The following is a 13669-nucleotide window of genomic DNA, read 5'->3' as shown; positions in this document are numbered from 1 at the left end:
AACAGAAATCAGTTGGTTGTGAAACCTTACAAGTATCAAAGTTCTCATCCCATTGAGAACATCATTACTAATCCAACTTCTGGAGTTAAAACCAGATCTCAATTAAAGAATCTGCGTGCCTTTGATGCATTCTTATCTCTTATTGAACCCAAAAATGTTGCTGAAGCTTTGCAGGATGCAAATTGGGTGTATGCAATGCAAGATGAACTCAATCAGTTTGAAAGAAGTCAAGTGTGGCATCTGGTTACAAGACCCAAAGACAGGTCAGTGATTGGCACTAAATGGGTCTTCAGAAACAAACTTGATGAAGATGGAATAGTTACAAGGAACAAGGCAAGGCTAGTAGTCTAAGGTTATAGCCAAGAAGAGGACATAGATTATGATGAGATCTTTGCTCCAGTAGCAAGACTGGAGGCAATAAGACTCCTCATAGCCTTTGCAGCACACATGGAATTTACCCTTCACCAAATGGATGTGAAGAGTGCCTTCCTCAATGGCTACTTACAGGAAGAAGTCTTTGTCAAACAACCTCTAGGGTTTGAAAGTAAGGAGTGTCCAGATCATGTTTACAAATTGGACAAGGCCCTATATGGACTCAAGCAGGCTCCTAGAGCTTGGTATGAACGTGTATCCAAATTCCTGCTTGAACATGGCTATAAAAGAGGTAAGATTGACAGTACTCTATTCTTGAGGGAAAAAGGTAAGGATCTACTAGTAGTACAAATTTATGTTGATGACATAATTTTTGGGGCAACCACTGAAAAACTGAGTAAGGATTTTGCAAAATTAATGGGGAGTGAATTTGAAATGAGGATGATGCGTGAGCTTAACTTTTTCTTAGGCTTACAGATCAAACAAAACCCTAATGGAACCATGATCCATCAGCAGAAATATGCAAAGGAGTTGATTAAGAAGTTTAAAATGGATGAATCAAAAGAAATAGACACACCCTTTGCAACTGCCACTAAATTAGACATAGATGAACCCGGTTCATCTATTGATCAAAAGTTGTATAGGGGTATGATTGGCTCATTTTTGTATCTTACTGCTAGCAGACCTGATATAGTTTTCAGTGTAGGGCTTTGTGCTTGTTTTCAGGCCAATCCTAAGGAATCCCACTTGACTGCTGTCAAGAGGATACTGAGATATTTGAAAGGCACTACTGATCTTTGTCTTTGGTACCCTAAAGGTAGTAACTTTAATCTAGTAGGATATGTTGATGTTGACTATGCAGGTTTCCTTGTGGATAGGAAAAGTACCTCAGGTATGGCTCATTTTCTTGGCTCATGTCTGGTATCATGGGCCACTAAAAAGCAAAATTCAGTGGCCCTATCCACTGCTGAGGCTGAGTATGTTGCTGCTGCCTCTTGTTGTGCTCAACTACTGTAGATCAAGCAGCAACTAATGGATTTTGGCATTGAAATTGGTTGCATCCATATCTTTTGTGATAACACTAGTGCTATAAGTATGACAAAGAATCCAGTTCATCATAAGAGGACTAAGCACATAGATGTTAGACATTATTTTTTAAGGGACAACTATGAGAAATGATTGGTTACTATAGAATGTTGTGCTACTGATAAACAAATTGCTGACATCTTTACTAAAGCACTGAGTAGAGAAAGCTTTGAAAGGAACAGGTTAGAATTATGGATGATTAAGATCACCTAATGGGACCAGCTCAGAATGCATAAAGAAAAAAATAATTATATATTATTTTTGGCTAGTAAATCTGGAACTTGTGTAGATATCTAGATTAATTTCTACTCAGTCTCATACTGTAAATAGTATACTCTTGTGACTTGTGTTGACATGACTCACTGATCTCTAACAGAATTTTTCTCTATTTTAGTAAATTGAGGCATGATCAAGAGAATTCTAAATGAAGAACCTGGTTCATCAGTATTAGTTCATCTGAATGACAAGGTATGTTTTATATACTCTGCATAATTAGAAAATTAAATATTTAAATCATGAGCAAAGTCCTACCAATGTTCAAAACACCAGAAAATTCTATCCGTTTGTTTTTGCACCAGTTCCGACCTTGTTAGAATTCTCACCACAAATATTGCCTAAAATCTAGGGAAGCCTAACCGTTCGTTCAACCTGCAATTTCAGGTTGATTAGACCTCTAATTAACTTCTAAAGCTACCGTTATCCATTAAATGAGTCTTTCCCTTTAAATACTCATTATAAATTCCAGCTACCCTTATAATTCAAAACCGTCAAAAACCTTCTTCACTGAAAATTGCCTTCTTCTCTAAAAGTTCAACTCTCAAACTCTCTCAAGCAATAACCTAGAATGTCAAACCCCCAAGATAACCCTGGAACTCCTCCACAACCTACTCCCTCTGATTCATCCACCCTTCCTCCACCTAGCACGACTCCTCAACTTAGGAGAAGGAGAGTAAAAATGCTTGCTCGCAAAATGGTAGAATCTCGTGCTCTGTCAAACAAATTGAACGAGAAATTAAAGGCAAGTCAGGCCCAAGATTCTGGCTCTGATTCTGATTCGTTCAAATCTCCTAGTGAGGGGGAAGGACCTGGGTCTTTTGACTCTGAGAAGGCTCAAAAATCCCCTTCTAAGGTAAGTTCTTCTTTGGCTGAAAATTTAGAAAATAGGTTTGTCTTGGTTGGGCCTATCAAGGATGTGGAAATACCTGAGTTAGGAAGGATTGGAGGTAAAAAGAAAATTTAAAAAGAAAAAGAGAGAGAGAGGGTGAAAGTGGTGATGTGAGGGAAAAAGGGAAAGGAGTGGCTGATTCCTCACCTACTTCTGAATTACATGTACCTAGGGATGGCAAACGGTGCGGTTGCGGGGCAAACCCGCATAAACCCGCAAAAATTTCAACCCGCCCCGTATAGCATTTGCACCCGCATCCACCCGCCCCACACCTACACCCGCATCCACCCGCGCCGCCCCGCACCGCATTACCAATTTTCTGTCATTTATGGAATTTCATGATAATCATGATCGCCAAATCTTATCTCTTAAATATATACATATTTTTGAGTCGATAAGCAAGCGTTAGGCGTGCATGTATATTAATTTTCACTAAAACTATTCGAACCAGATGAGATTTGATTTACATATTTAAATGATTCCAAATTAAATTGATAATAATAATAAAAATAATAATAATAATTGAAACTGACAAATGAATCAGCGCATGTTGCTATCTTACAACAAGTGCTATTACTTTACGAAAGTTTTAAGATTTGCAAACTTTACCTTAAACAGGGTTGGATATGTTACTATTTAGTTGGCTGCTATTATTAGTTGTATTATTTTTTAAGTGACAAATATTAAAATAATAATTTTTGGGTAACAAACTTTTCAATAGATGATTAAGTGATAAAAGTTAATAATTTGATCATAAAAATATTTGTCTCAACTACATTTTATATTACGTTAAATGTCTAGCTTTTTTATTTTATTCAAAATTTCTAACTTAATTAACATTTCACTAATTAAAAGGTGTACCGTAAGAGAAGAAGTTATAAATGATTTAGTTTGTTTTTATTAAGTATCAAATATTAAAATAGATATTCTACTATTTTTGTCGCATACTTTCCTCATGAGTCATGTCTTACTGGGTAAAACAATAGGCCAAATCCAGTAAACTTGTGCAAACCCGCGAAAACCCGCGTAGATCCGCAACCGCCCCGCCCCGTGTTAGCCTTTTAAAAAGTTATTTCAACCCGCCCCGCAACCGCCCCGCACCGTGTAGCTTTAGACCCGCTCCGCCCCGCATAGCCTTAAACCCGCCCCGCCCCGCACCCGCACCGCCCCATTTGCCATCCCTAAATGTACCAGCTATTTGTGGGGTTGCACAGAAACTGTGGAAGGAAGTGGCAAGAAGTCAGGGGGAAGTGGTTCAGGGGAGGCTGTTGAGGGGTTAGTTAATATAAGTTCACAGGGAGATGAACCTGGTTCATCAATTGAGGAGACCCTAGCAAACCTTCTGAAAAAGGTAAGTTCCAGTTATAATCCAAAGAAGAGGAGAACTCCAACAACAAAAGCCCCCAGCACTGCTAAACCATCCAAGAAACGAAAGGCCTCCTCCCCAACAACTACTGAAATTCCATTGCCAAAGGGGAGAGCTACAAGGAGTAGAGTGAAACTGGTTGAGAGTGAATTTCAAAAGGCTTTGGCTGAAAGCAAGAAAAAAAGGATGGACAAAGGAAAGGGTAAGGTTGCAGAGTCCTCTGAAGTTGTTGATGTTGAGGAGATAGAACAGGTCCATCAAGAGAAAGATACAACAGTGGAGGTTCAGACACCAAAGCCCAAAAAGACCAAGACTTCTCCCAAGAAGTCTTCATCTGTGTCTAAGGCTGCTGAACCTGCATTGGCCAAGAGGACAAGGTCTGGAATGAAAAACAAACAAGTTACAACCTCTAAAGATGAGTAATGGAGTGGTGAAGTAGAGAATGAGTCTGAGGGTGAATAAGACAAGTTGGCCATGTTTGGAAAAAGAAAATTTTTGAAGGGAAGATTGCTGAAAGATTTGGTGGAACCAGGAATGGTTTGTTTGGTTGACACCCTAGTTGCTGAGGGCTAGAAGGACATGGTCCTTCAGATGGATGGGAGATTGGCCAGAAATGAAATCATTGAATTCATGGCGAATGCTGAGGTCAAAGATGGCATAGTTACAAGCAAAGTCAAAGGAGTTCAAGTGACCTTTGATGCAGAGAAGCTGGGAGAGATTCTTGACATACCTGCTGAGGGGTATGATGACTACACTAGACAAAGATGGCCAAGTCTGGATTTCCTTCCTTCTACCCTTGAAATCACTAGGAGATTCTATGATGTTGAAGAAGTGAATGATGCCAAGTTTGTGCACAAGAGTGAAATGAAGCCACATCAAAAAGTCATTTTTGAGTTTGTCAACAAGTGCCTACTGCCCAGGCAGGAGAGAAGGCATATTGCTAACTATATAGACTTAGTTCTGATGGAGTGCCTTGAAAGTGGAAGGCAAATTAACTGGCCTGCATTCATCATCAAGCTACTGGACAGGGTCATCAATGGCTCCAAGGCTCATGCCACCCCTTATGGATTTATTCTAACTACTGTTCTGGATAGGTGCAATGTGCCTCTGAAGAAGTGGGAAATGGCCACAAGAAAGGATTACTTTGGCATTAATACTCTGCTTGCTTGTGACTATTTATTCAATGTCAGTCCAAATGAACCTGGTTCATCCAAGAAGACACCTATCAACAATAAGGTCAGGGCTCTTGTTCAGGAAAGTGAGGCCAAGGATGCTGAGATAGCTAGGCTAAAGGCTCGTTTGGCAGAGGTTGAATCTGAGAGGGATGCTCTGAGAACTGAGCTTACCAAGGAAAAGGAGAAGAATGATGGGATTCTTCACAATATACGAAATCTTCTCCAAGCCCAAAACCAACCCTCTAGCTCCCCCAAGCCTTAGGAATTTGAGCCTTTGTCTCCTGAACCCGTCTAGTACCTTCAGTTACCCAGATTAGTGATTTTTTTCTTTTTGCTCATGTTTTTGAATATTTTTGCTTTGTGGTTGTGGATTGTGGTAGCAACATATCCTCTAACAATGATATCTACTATTTTGCTCTTGTTGACTATTAATATTTCCTTGATAGTTTGAATATGTTTGCCTGATTACTGATGATTGATCCATGATTGCACTTGCAGTTGCCCCAGTGGCCATGAGTACTTATTAACATCTGGGTATCATACTATGTTTCTGCAACTTTTCGATGATGCCAAAAGGGGGAAGAGATATTGTGCTGTACATATTCTGAATATGTGATGATTATGACCTAATTAACCTGGTCCTTGATGATAAGTGAATTTTTCTAAACTTTGTATTGATGAATAAGCTGAGTTCTTACAGGGCCTAAGTGAGTAAAAAAGCACAGAGTTTGTCATCATCAAAAAGGGGGAATTTGTTGGCCTAAGTAAGAGTGAAGTTTTGAAGATTGACAAAAGAACTCAGTCATGGACCAGGTTAATCTTGTGAGGCACAGTAGTAATCAACCCAAACATGTGAGATGCACGTGAAGGAGATAAGCCTAACTTATCAGAAGTGATATCTCCTGATCATGATCGAAAATATTGCATATTGGATAAGTCCTTACACAAAGAGAACACGGTTTAGGAAAAGGATACGAGTTAGAGTATGAGATCAACTAGAACTCTTCTACTATGGAAAGAGTAGCACGTGTATCCTAGTCAATCTCTAATTACTAACTCCTTAAGTATCAGTATTGTTCTCTTTTACAGGTAATGCACATAAGTTGAAGTTAAACGTGAATTGAGAGCAAAATAGCAAGGCAATTTTGCAAGCAATTTATGTGTGATTCAAGCATGCAATCCTGAAGCTACTTGAACTAGATAGAAGAACCAGTTCCAAGTGTCTATCTTTTATTCTAGTTCAATTGTAGTAGGTGATTTTGCATTGTACCTTTCAGCTTTTATAGAAGCAATTGTATTAGGTACTTAGAGGTTTCAAGTTAGAGTTAACTTGAAGTTGTTGCAACAGTTGAGGCTGTGTGCTACAATGGGATTAGAGTTAATCCTAGGTTTATAAAAGAGTTTTTGTAAATGCAGTTTTTGGCTCAGTGATTTTAGTGGAAGTTTGGAAAAATCCTATTGAGTAGTAGGTCGTGGTTTTTCACCTTTTGGGCCAGGTGTTTTCCACGTAAAAATCTCCGTGTTCTTTATTTTCTGTACTTATTATTCTGCAAACAGTTGTAGTTGGAACACATAGAAGAACCAGGTCCGTCTATAATCAAGTTAAGCGAAAATTGGGTACCACACAAATCACCCCCCTCCCTTTGTGTGGTATTGAAGTATAAAACATCAATTATACAAAAAACTGACTTCGTCTTCTTCCTTGCGTCTTTTCTGAAATTTAACTCAAATCTTGCTCAAATCTACTCCAAATCACTTTAAATTTAAATCTTTAACTCCTTTTGATATTTGCAATCAACTGGAACAACACCCAATCCAAACAACTAACAAACTCAAAAAATCATATTTTCGAAAGCAAAGCTTTGAATAGCCTTCAATGGCGGACTTCTACTTTTTAATTTTCTTACATTGCAACCAGGTGACACAGGGGGAGAAGCAGAAAATACTCAGCCCCTTGAGGCATATGTAGAAGATATGAGAAGAAGAGAGAGTGAAAGCAATGATTGTGAGAATACATATTTAACTCCATAGCTTTTAGAAGCATTGATTGTAAGAATACAGATTTTGAATTTGCGAGTGCTTTCAAAATATGTACAATATGGGCTAGGTAGGGTAAAACTTAAAAACATGGGCCATTTTTTGTTACAATGTGAAGTCATGTGTATTTTCTTGTAATTCTTTCTTTAATTTTTTACTGGAGGACGTAGCAGATATTTTATGGAACAATCGAGGTGCTTATAAACTGGTCGGAACATTACGATTATCAAAATAAGATTAAGAAAGTAAATTATACTAATGGTGTAAGTTTGGAATGGAAAAGGGGTGGTATTCTATAATATTTTTGAGTATTAAATATTTACTCCATATGTTAATTACAACAAATGACATGATCAACAAAGTCAGAATAATCATAGACAAATTAATCATGTAACTCATTTTCTCCCATTTGGTATAACTTATACACATCAACATCAATTTAAGCCTTAAGATAATCAAATATCATTGAAATTTTGTCTTACCCCTCCTTCTCACTCCTTTCTTCAGTCTTGAAAAAGTCAACAATAGTATCCCACCCTTATTTAATTAATTAACTCCTTTTGTAGTAACTAACATACTATTTCTCCAGCCGCCCATCCAACCCAATTCAATCTATATATAAATATGCACAGAAACAAACCTAGAGATAAGAAACTAATCCTTCAAAAACAGAGATTGACAATCAAAAACAACAGAAAGCTAGCTAGCTGAATTTGGATATATGGAGAAACCATGCATGTCAAAGAAGAAAACAATCTTCAAGTTGTTACCAAAAGCAGCAGCAGCAGCTGTTTTCATATTACAAAATGCACATGCACCTTTTAGTCCAAGTAGAGAACAGAGATTAGCCACAGATTATCATCACAAAAATCATCATTATAAAGGATTTGCTGGTCCCATCATATCAGTAATCCCAGCAGATCAATCCGGAAGAAATAAATCAGAACCAAGTTCACCAAAAGTTTCATGCATTGGCCAAATCAAACACAACAAAAAGAAGATGTTGAATAGCAGTAGTAGTAAAAATCTGCAAAAACATCATGTTAAGAAGAAATCAGTTTCAAGTTTTGGAAATATATTTGCTGGAAAAGCAAAATTACTTCCAGGGAGGAAATCTGATGTTTCAGCTGATAATATTATTGCTAAGCTTCCTGATAGAGCACCTTGTTTGAGTCAAATGAAAAGGTTTGCAAGTGGAAGAGAACCTTTGACCAAGTTTGACTGGAGATCAATACAAATTACAGCAGAAGATCGTGATCTCAAGTACTATACAGATGATGAAGACAGAGGATATAGTGAGGATGAAGAAGATGAATTTAACATTGGTTTTCCTGCTCCAATAATAATAGGTAGATGTAGAACAAATATCACATTGGAGCCAAGGAAAGAAATTAATTTATGGAAAAGGAGAACCATGAATCAACCTAGGCCTCTTCAATTGAATACCGTTGTTGGCTAAGTGTTTTACTTTCCATTTCTTTAATTCTCTTAGTTCATTTGTACTTGATTCATTTCAGTGTAATAGTTTATAATAATGCTCTAAGGTGAAAATTAAGTATTTTTCAAGTAGAGTTGAAGTTATCTATACTGTATATATATAGCTTAAACTATTTTCGAGCCTGTGTATCAGCTTCTCCGATCCTATGGAAGGAGAGTCTTGGAGCAACGGTAAGGCTATCTTCGTGCGACTTATAGATCACGGATTTGAGCCGTAGAATCAGCCACTAATGCTTGCACTAGGATAGGCTGTTTACATCACACCCATTGGGTGCGACCCTTCCCCGATTCTGCATTAACATAACATACCTTGTATACCGAACTGCCTTATATCAGCTTCTCCTATGATTTTAGGGTTGTGGGCTGAATTCTTGATTAAACAAGGAACAAAAGCCAAGTCATGATCCGACCAAGGAAGAATCAAAGAATAAATAAAATAAGCCATTTGATTTATTTGTTTCCTGTCCCACACGCAAGATATGGATGTTTTTTTTTTCCATTAATATTATTTTTTTATATGGATGTTCACGTTCACCTACAATTTTGTTAGGTGGTAGCTAGTAGCTACTATTTAATTATGCACGCAGTTGTCGTTCGGGGTGGATGGCTCGGCAAACCAGCAGCCATAATTGAGCGTTTACCTAATAGATTCCAAATATTTCTTACTCCCTCCGTCTTAATAGTGAATTTTTTTTTTTTTTATAGAAAAGTGATACTGTATAGCCACTCTTAAAATAATAGTCGATAAAATATACATTTTTTGTATACATGTATATATATGGTAAATCGGTTTGTATTATATACTCGAATTATAGAGCGACACGTGGAACCGGAGACGAACGGAAAGCGAGGTAAGTGGAAACCAAGACCGGAGACAGCAGCTTCGGTTGGCACCGAGTAGACCGCGAAGGGAATATTGCCAATGAAGACAAATGAATGTTTGCCACCCGATGACATTTAATGAAGAATATTCTACAGTATTAAATACACAATCCGTTATAGAGAATTTTGGCATTCATAACTTGCCATTACACATTCATTAATGGCCTCCATAATTGTCATTTAAGAGGGGCTTGATCCTAGGACCTTGTTCTCTAGGTGCAGCTATAAATAATGACTTCAACAACCATTGTAGGACATAAATTGTCTAATAAACTTATGCTGCATATTATTCTAAAACTCAACAACACTTTATTTCCTACCTATTGATATTCTTATTACTGACTTCAGAAGCTCTGCTCCCGGATCAAGCTATTTTATCTCTTATCTTGATTTCAACACGACGTCTTACATTTTATTTAATATGAAATCATTTTGGGATCAAATCGATTCGCTTGTCTATAAACCACGTTACAAATTTAACTGTACCGTTTTACGGGTAAATAGTGTGGCGCCCACCGTGGGGCTTAGATAGTTGTGTAATTGAGTTGCTCCTGGCATCTATTACTACTATGTTTAATTCTTTACTTCTTAGCGAAAAATCGTAAAAAGAATGGAAGATAACGATGTCAACAACGCACACAACGTTGAGTCCCAAGGAAATACGCCTCTACACGAAGATTTAATCAGCGATACTTGCAACGAGGAGGATGTAATCCATGGCGAGCAATATCCACGACACGTTCGGGAGGCAACTCCTGATGATGCTGAAGACGAGCACATTGTGGAAACAGTGAGAATCTCGAGGGAACAACAAAAGGCTATTATAGGCCATCTCTTGCGACAAATTCAGGCCATGACAGAGTTGTGGCAAGCGTCGTTGGGTGCTTCCAAATACGCGAATGAAAGAGATCCAGTTCCTCCTGGTGCTCCAACAAACCAAATAGCACAAAGGGTTAATAACAACACCCCAAGGGGTGAGGTCGGCTTCGACGGAGCCGAGGGGAATGGCAGCGGATCTGGTAACCACAATGGGAATGATCTCTTTAAAATCAAACTCATGCTGTTTATGATGGAAATAAGCGCCCGAATAGACCAAATCTGGGGCGCGCCGCTAGTGATGAAAGGAGCAGACTCGAATAAATACACCCAGTTGTCATTCAAACCGAGCGCGGCACCAGAGTTAATCCCGAAGCGGTTCAAAATGCCGGACGTGCCAAAATATGATGGGACTTAGAATCCTAGGAGCACATCACACCTACACAACGGTGGTGAACGGAAACGACTTAGCTGCGCCCGAGACTGAGTCAGTCTTGCTGAAAAGGTTTGGGGAGATCCTCACGAAAGGGAGCCCTGACATGGTATTCACTTCTACCCGAGCACTCAATAGATTCCTTCGAGATGTTCGCGAATCTTTTATCAAGGCCCAGGCCGAGGCCAGTAAGGTGTAGGCCCGAAAGTCCGATATATTCAAAATTGCGTAAAGATAGTCTGAATTGTTGCGAGAGTTTGTGACCAGATTTCAGAAGGAAAGAATGTTGCTACCGACCGTGCCAAATGAATGGGTGGCTGAGGCATTTACTAAGGGGCTAAACTTGAGAAGATCTCACGCTTCCTGAAACTGAAAGAAAGTGTGCTCGAGTTATCAAACAAGGGTCGAAATTGAGAGAAGAATAAGGAAAGTTGAAGGATGATTTCGACACGGATCGACGGTCTTCTGAAGGCCAATTTTTGCCCTACGAAAGGGCCGAAGGATGCGGCAAAAGTTTTCGATCGGCGGACAGGTTCGCTACCGATAGAAGAGTTGACCGCGGCCGGAATAAAAAATCGTTGCAAGACATAGAGACTTTAGGTTCTCGTGATTTCACCTACCCTAGATTGTCCGAGTATAATTTCAAGGTCAGCTTAGTGGAACTGGTATCGGCAATAAGGAACATTAAGGAAGCGTGGTTCCCGAGGCTGATGATATCTGATCCCGGTCAGAGGGATCCTAATATATGGTGTGAGTATCATCAGAGTAACGGCCACCAGACTAGGGACTGCCGACATCTGCGTGAGGAGGTGGCGACAATGCTGAAAAATGGCCATCTCAAAGAGTTCTTAAGTGACCTGGCAAAAAATAACTACGACTTCAACCGGGATAACACATAACCCTCGAAAACAGGAAAAGATCATTCTCATCTAAGATCAATATGATTTTCGAAGGGAACGAGATTAATGGTGTAACTTTTTCAGCAGCAAAAAAGACAAAGGTATCGGTGACCCATAGCAAACAACTTCGGGAAGTTGCGGAGGACGATATCACCTTCACGGAGAAGGACGCCGATAGCCTCCTACTATCACACAATGATGCCCTGGTAATTTCTCTTAATGTTTTAGATTTTAAAATTAAACGTGTTTTGGTTTACCCAGGGATTTTAGCCAATATTATCCAATGGAGAGTGCTGGAACAAGCCAACCTAACTGGAAGCATCATTCCGGCCACAAAGCTCCTCGCCAAGTTCAACTTAGCAAGTGTGACAACCCGAGGGGAGATCTTGCTGCCCACAAATGCCGAAGGGGTCATAAAGACGACCCTGTTTGAAAAAGTAGACTGCGACATGGGCTACAACATTATTCTAGGAAGACCATGGCTACACGAGCTGAAGGTTGTGCCATCAACATATCATCAACTTCTGAAATTCCCAACTCTAGAGGGAATTAAACAAATAAGAGGAGATCAACCGGCGGCAAGGGAGATGAACGTGATCTCGGTTTCCAGTATTAAAGGGAAGGAACATGAGGCATAGCAATTACAGGAACTGACGCCTGCTCCTGACCAAACAAAGTCGACAAAGGGGAGGAGCCGTTGAAATCCTATCATGTACCAAGGTATTTTTAGGTACCAGCAAAATGGACGCAACCAAATCCACAGCGGAAGAACTCAAACAAGTCAGATTGTTCGAGAATTTCTTAGAGAGGAAGTTCCACTTTGGGACAGGATTGAACCCCAAGCTCAGGTCAGGATTTATAGATTTTCTTAAATTCAATGTTGATTATTTTGTGTGGTCGCATGCGGATATGAGAGGTATTCCTCTAGAGGTGTCTGTGCACAAATTAAGCCTGGATCCTAACATCCCTCCGGTAAGGCAAAAGAAACGCTCTATTGCCGAGGTCAGAAACGGGTTTGTCAAAGAAGAGGTAACTCGATTGCTTGATATCGGTTCAATCCGAGAGGTAAAGTGTCCTGACAGGCTAGCTAACGTAGTAGTAGTTCTAAAAAAGAATAATAAATTTTGCATGTGTGTTGATTTTAAGGATCGGAATAAGGCATGCCCAAAAGACTCGTTCCCATTGCCAAAAATTGATCAAATGATTGATATAATGGTTGGGCACGAGTTGATGTGTTTCCTTGATGCCTATTCCGGGTACAATCAAAGAAAAATGAACCCGGAAGATCAAGAAAAGACTTCGTTCATAATGAACTTTGGAACATATTGCTATAATGTGATGCCTTTCGGGCTTAAGAACGCTGGAGCCACTTATGAGAGGCCTGTGAACAAAATGTTCGAAAAGAAAATAGGGAAAATGATGGAAGTTTACATAGATGATTTGTTGGTTAAGTCTTTGAATGCAGGTGGTCATCTAAAGAACCACAAAGAAACCTTTGACATCCTAAGGAAGCATAATATGAAGCTTAACCCTAAAACGTGTGCATTCGGAGTAAGCTCCGGTAAATTCTTGGGTATACTGGTGTCACAAAGGGGGATCGAAGTCAATCTCGATAAAATTTAAGCCATCGAGGACATTCCCGACCAGCTATGTGAAAGAAGTTTAGAGGTTAACAGGAAGACTGGCTGCTTTAAGCTGGTTCATTTCCCGGTCTTCGGAAAAATGCTATCAATTCTTCTTGCTTCTAAAAAAGAAGAACAACTTCGAATGGACTCCAGAATGCCGGTAGGACTTGAAAGATTTGAAAGAGTATTTATCAAGCCCTCCGTTACTATTAAAATCGGAGGAAGGTGAACCGTTGCTAATTTACTTAGCGGCCTTGGAGGTAGCGATAAGTGCCGTTTTAATGAAGCTACGCAATCTCCTATCTATTATGTTAGT

The 13669-nt window shown here is 39.3% G+C and overlaps 1 protein-coding gene across 1 annotated transcript; it reads left to right on the top strand.

Annotated features, from left to right (window-relative positions):
• The first annotated feature begins 7800 nt into the window (after positions 1-7800).
• Positions 7801-8772, top strand: LOC109239037 (uncharacterized protein At1g76070-like). Its single transcript, XM_019405540.1, has one exon. It carries the CDS (start codon positions 7923-7925, stop codon positions 8658-8660), a length of 738 nt encoding a protein of 245 aa, XP_019261085.1. The 5' UTR covers positions 7801-7922; the 3' UTR covers positions 8661-8772.
• The last annotated feature ends 4897 nt before the right edge of the window (positions 8773-13669 follow it).

The sequence above is a fragment of the Nicotiana attenuata genome, unplaced genomic scaffold (genome assembly GCF_001879085.1).
Source record: "Nicotiana attenuata strain UT unplaced genomic scaffold, NIATTr2, whole genome shotgun sequence".
NCBI lineage: Eukaryota > Viridiplantae > Streptophyta > Magnoliopsida > Solanales > Solanaceae > Nicotiana > Nicotiana attenuata.
The sequence above is the reverse complement of the archived record's forward strand: the minus strand, read 5'-3'. Positions and strand labels throughout refer to the sequence as shown.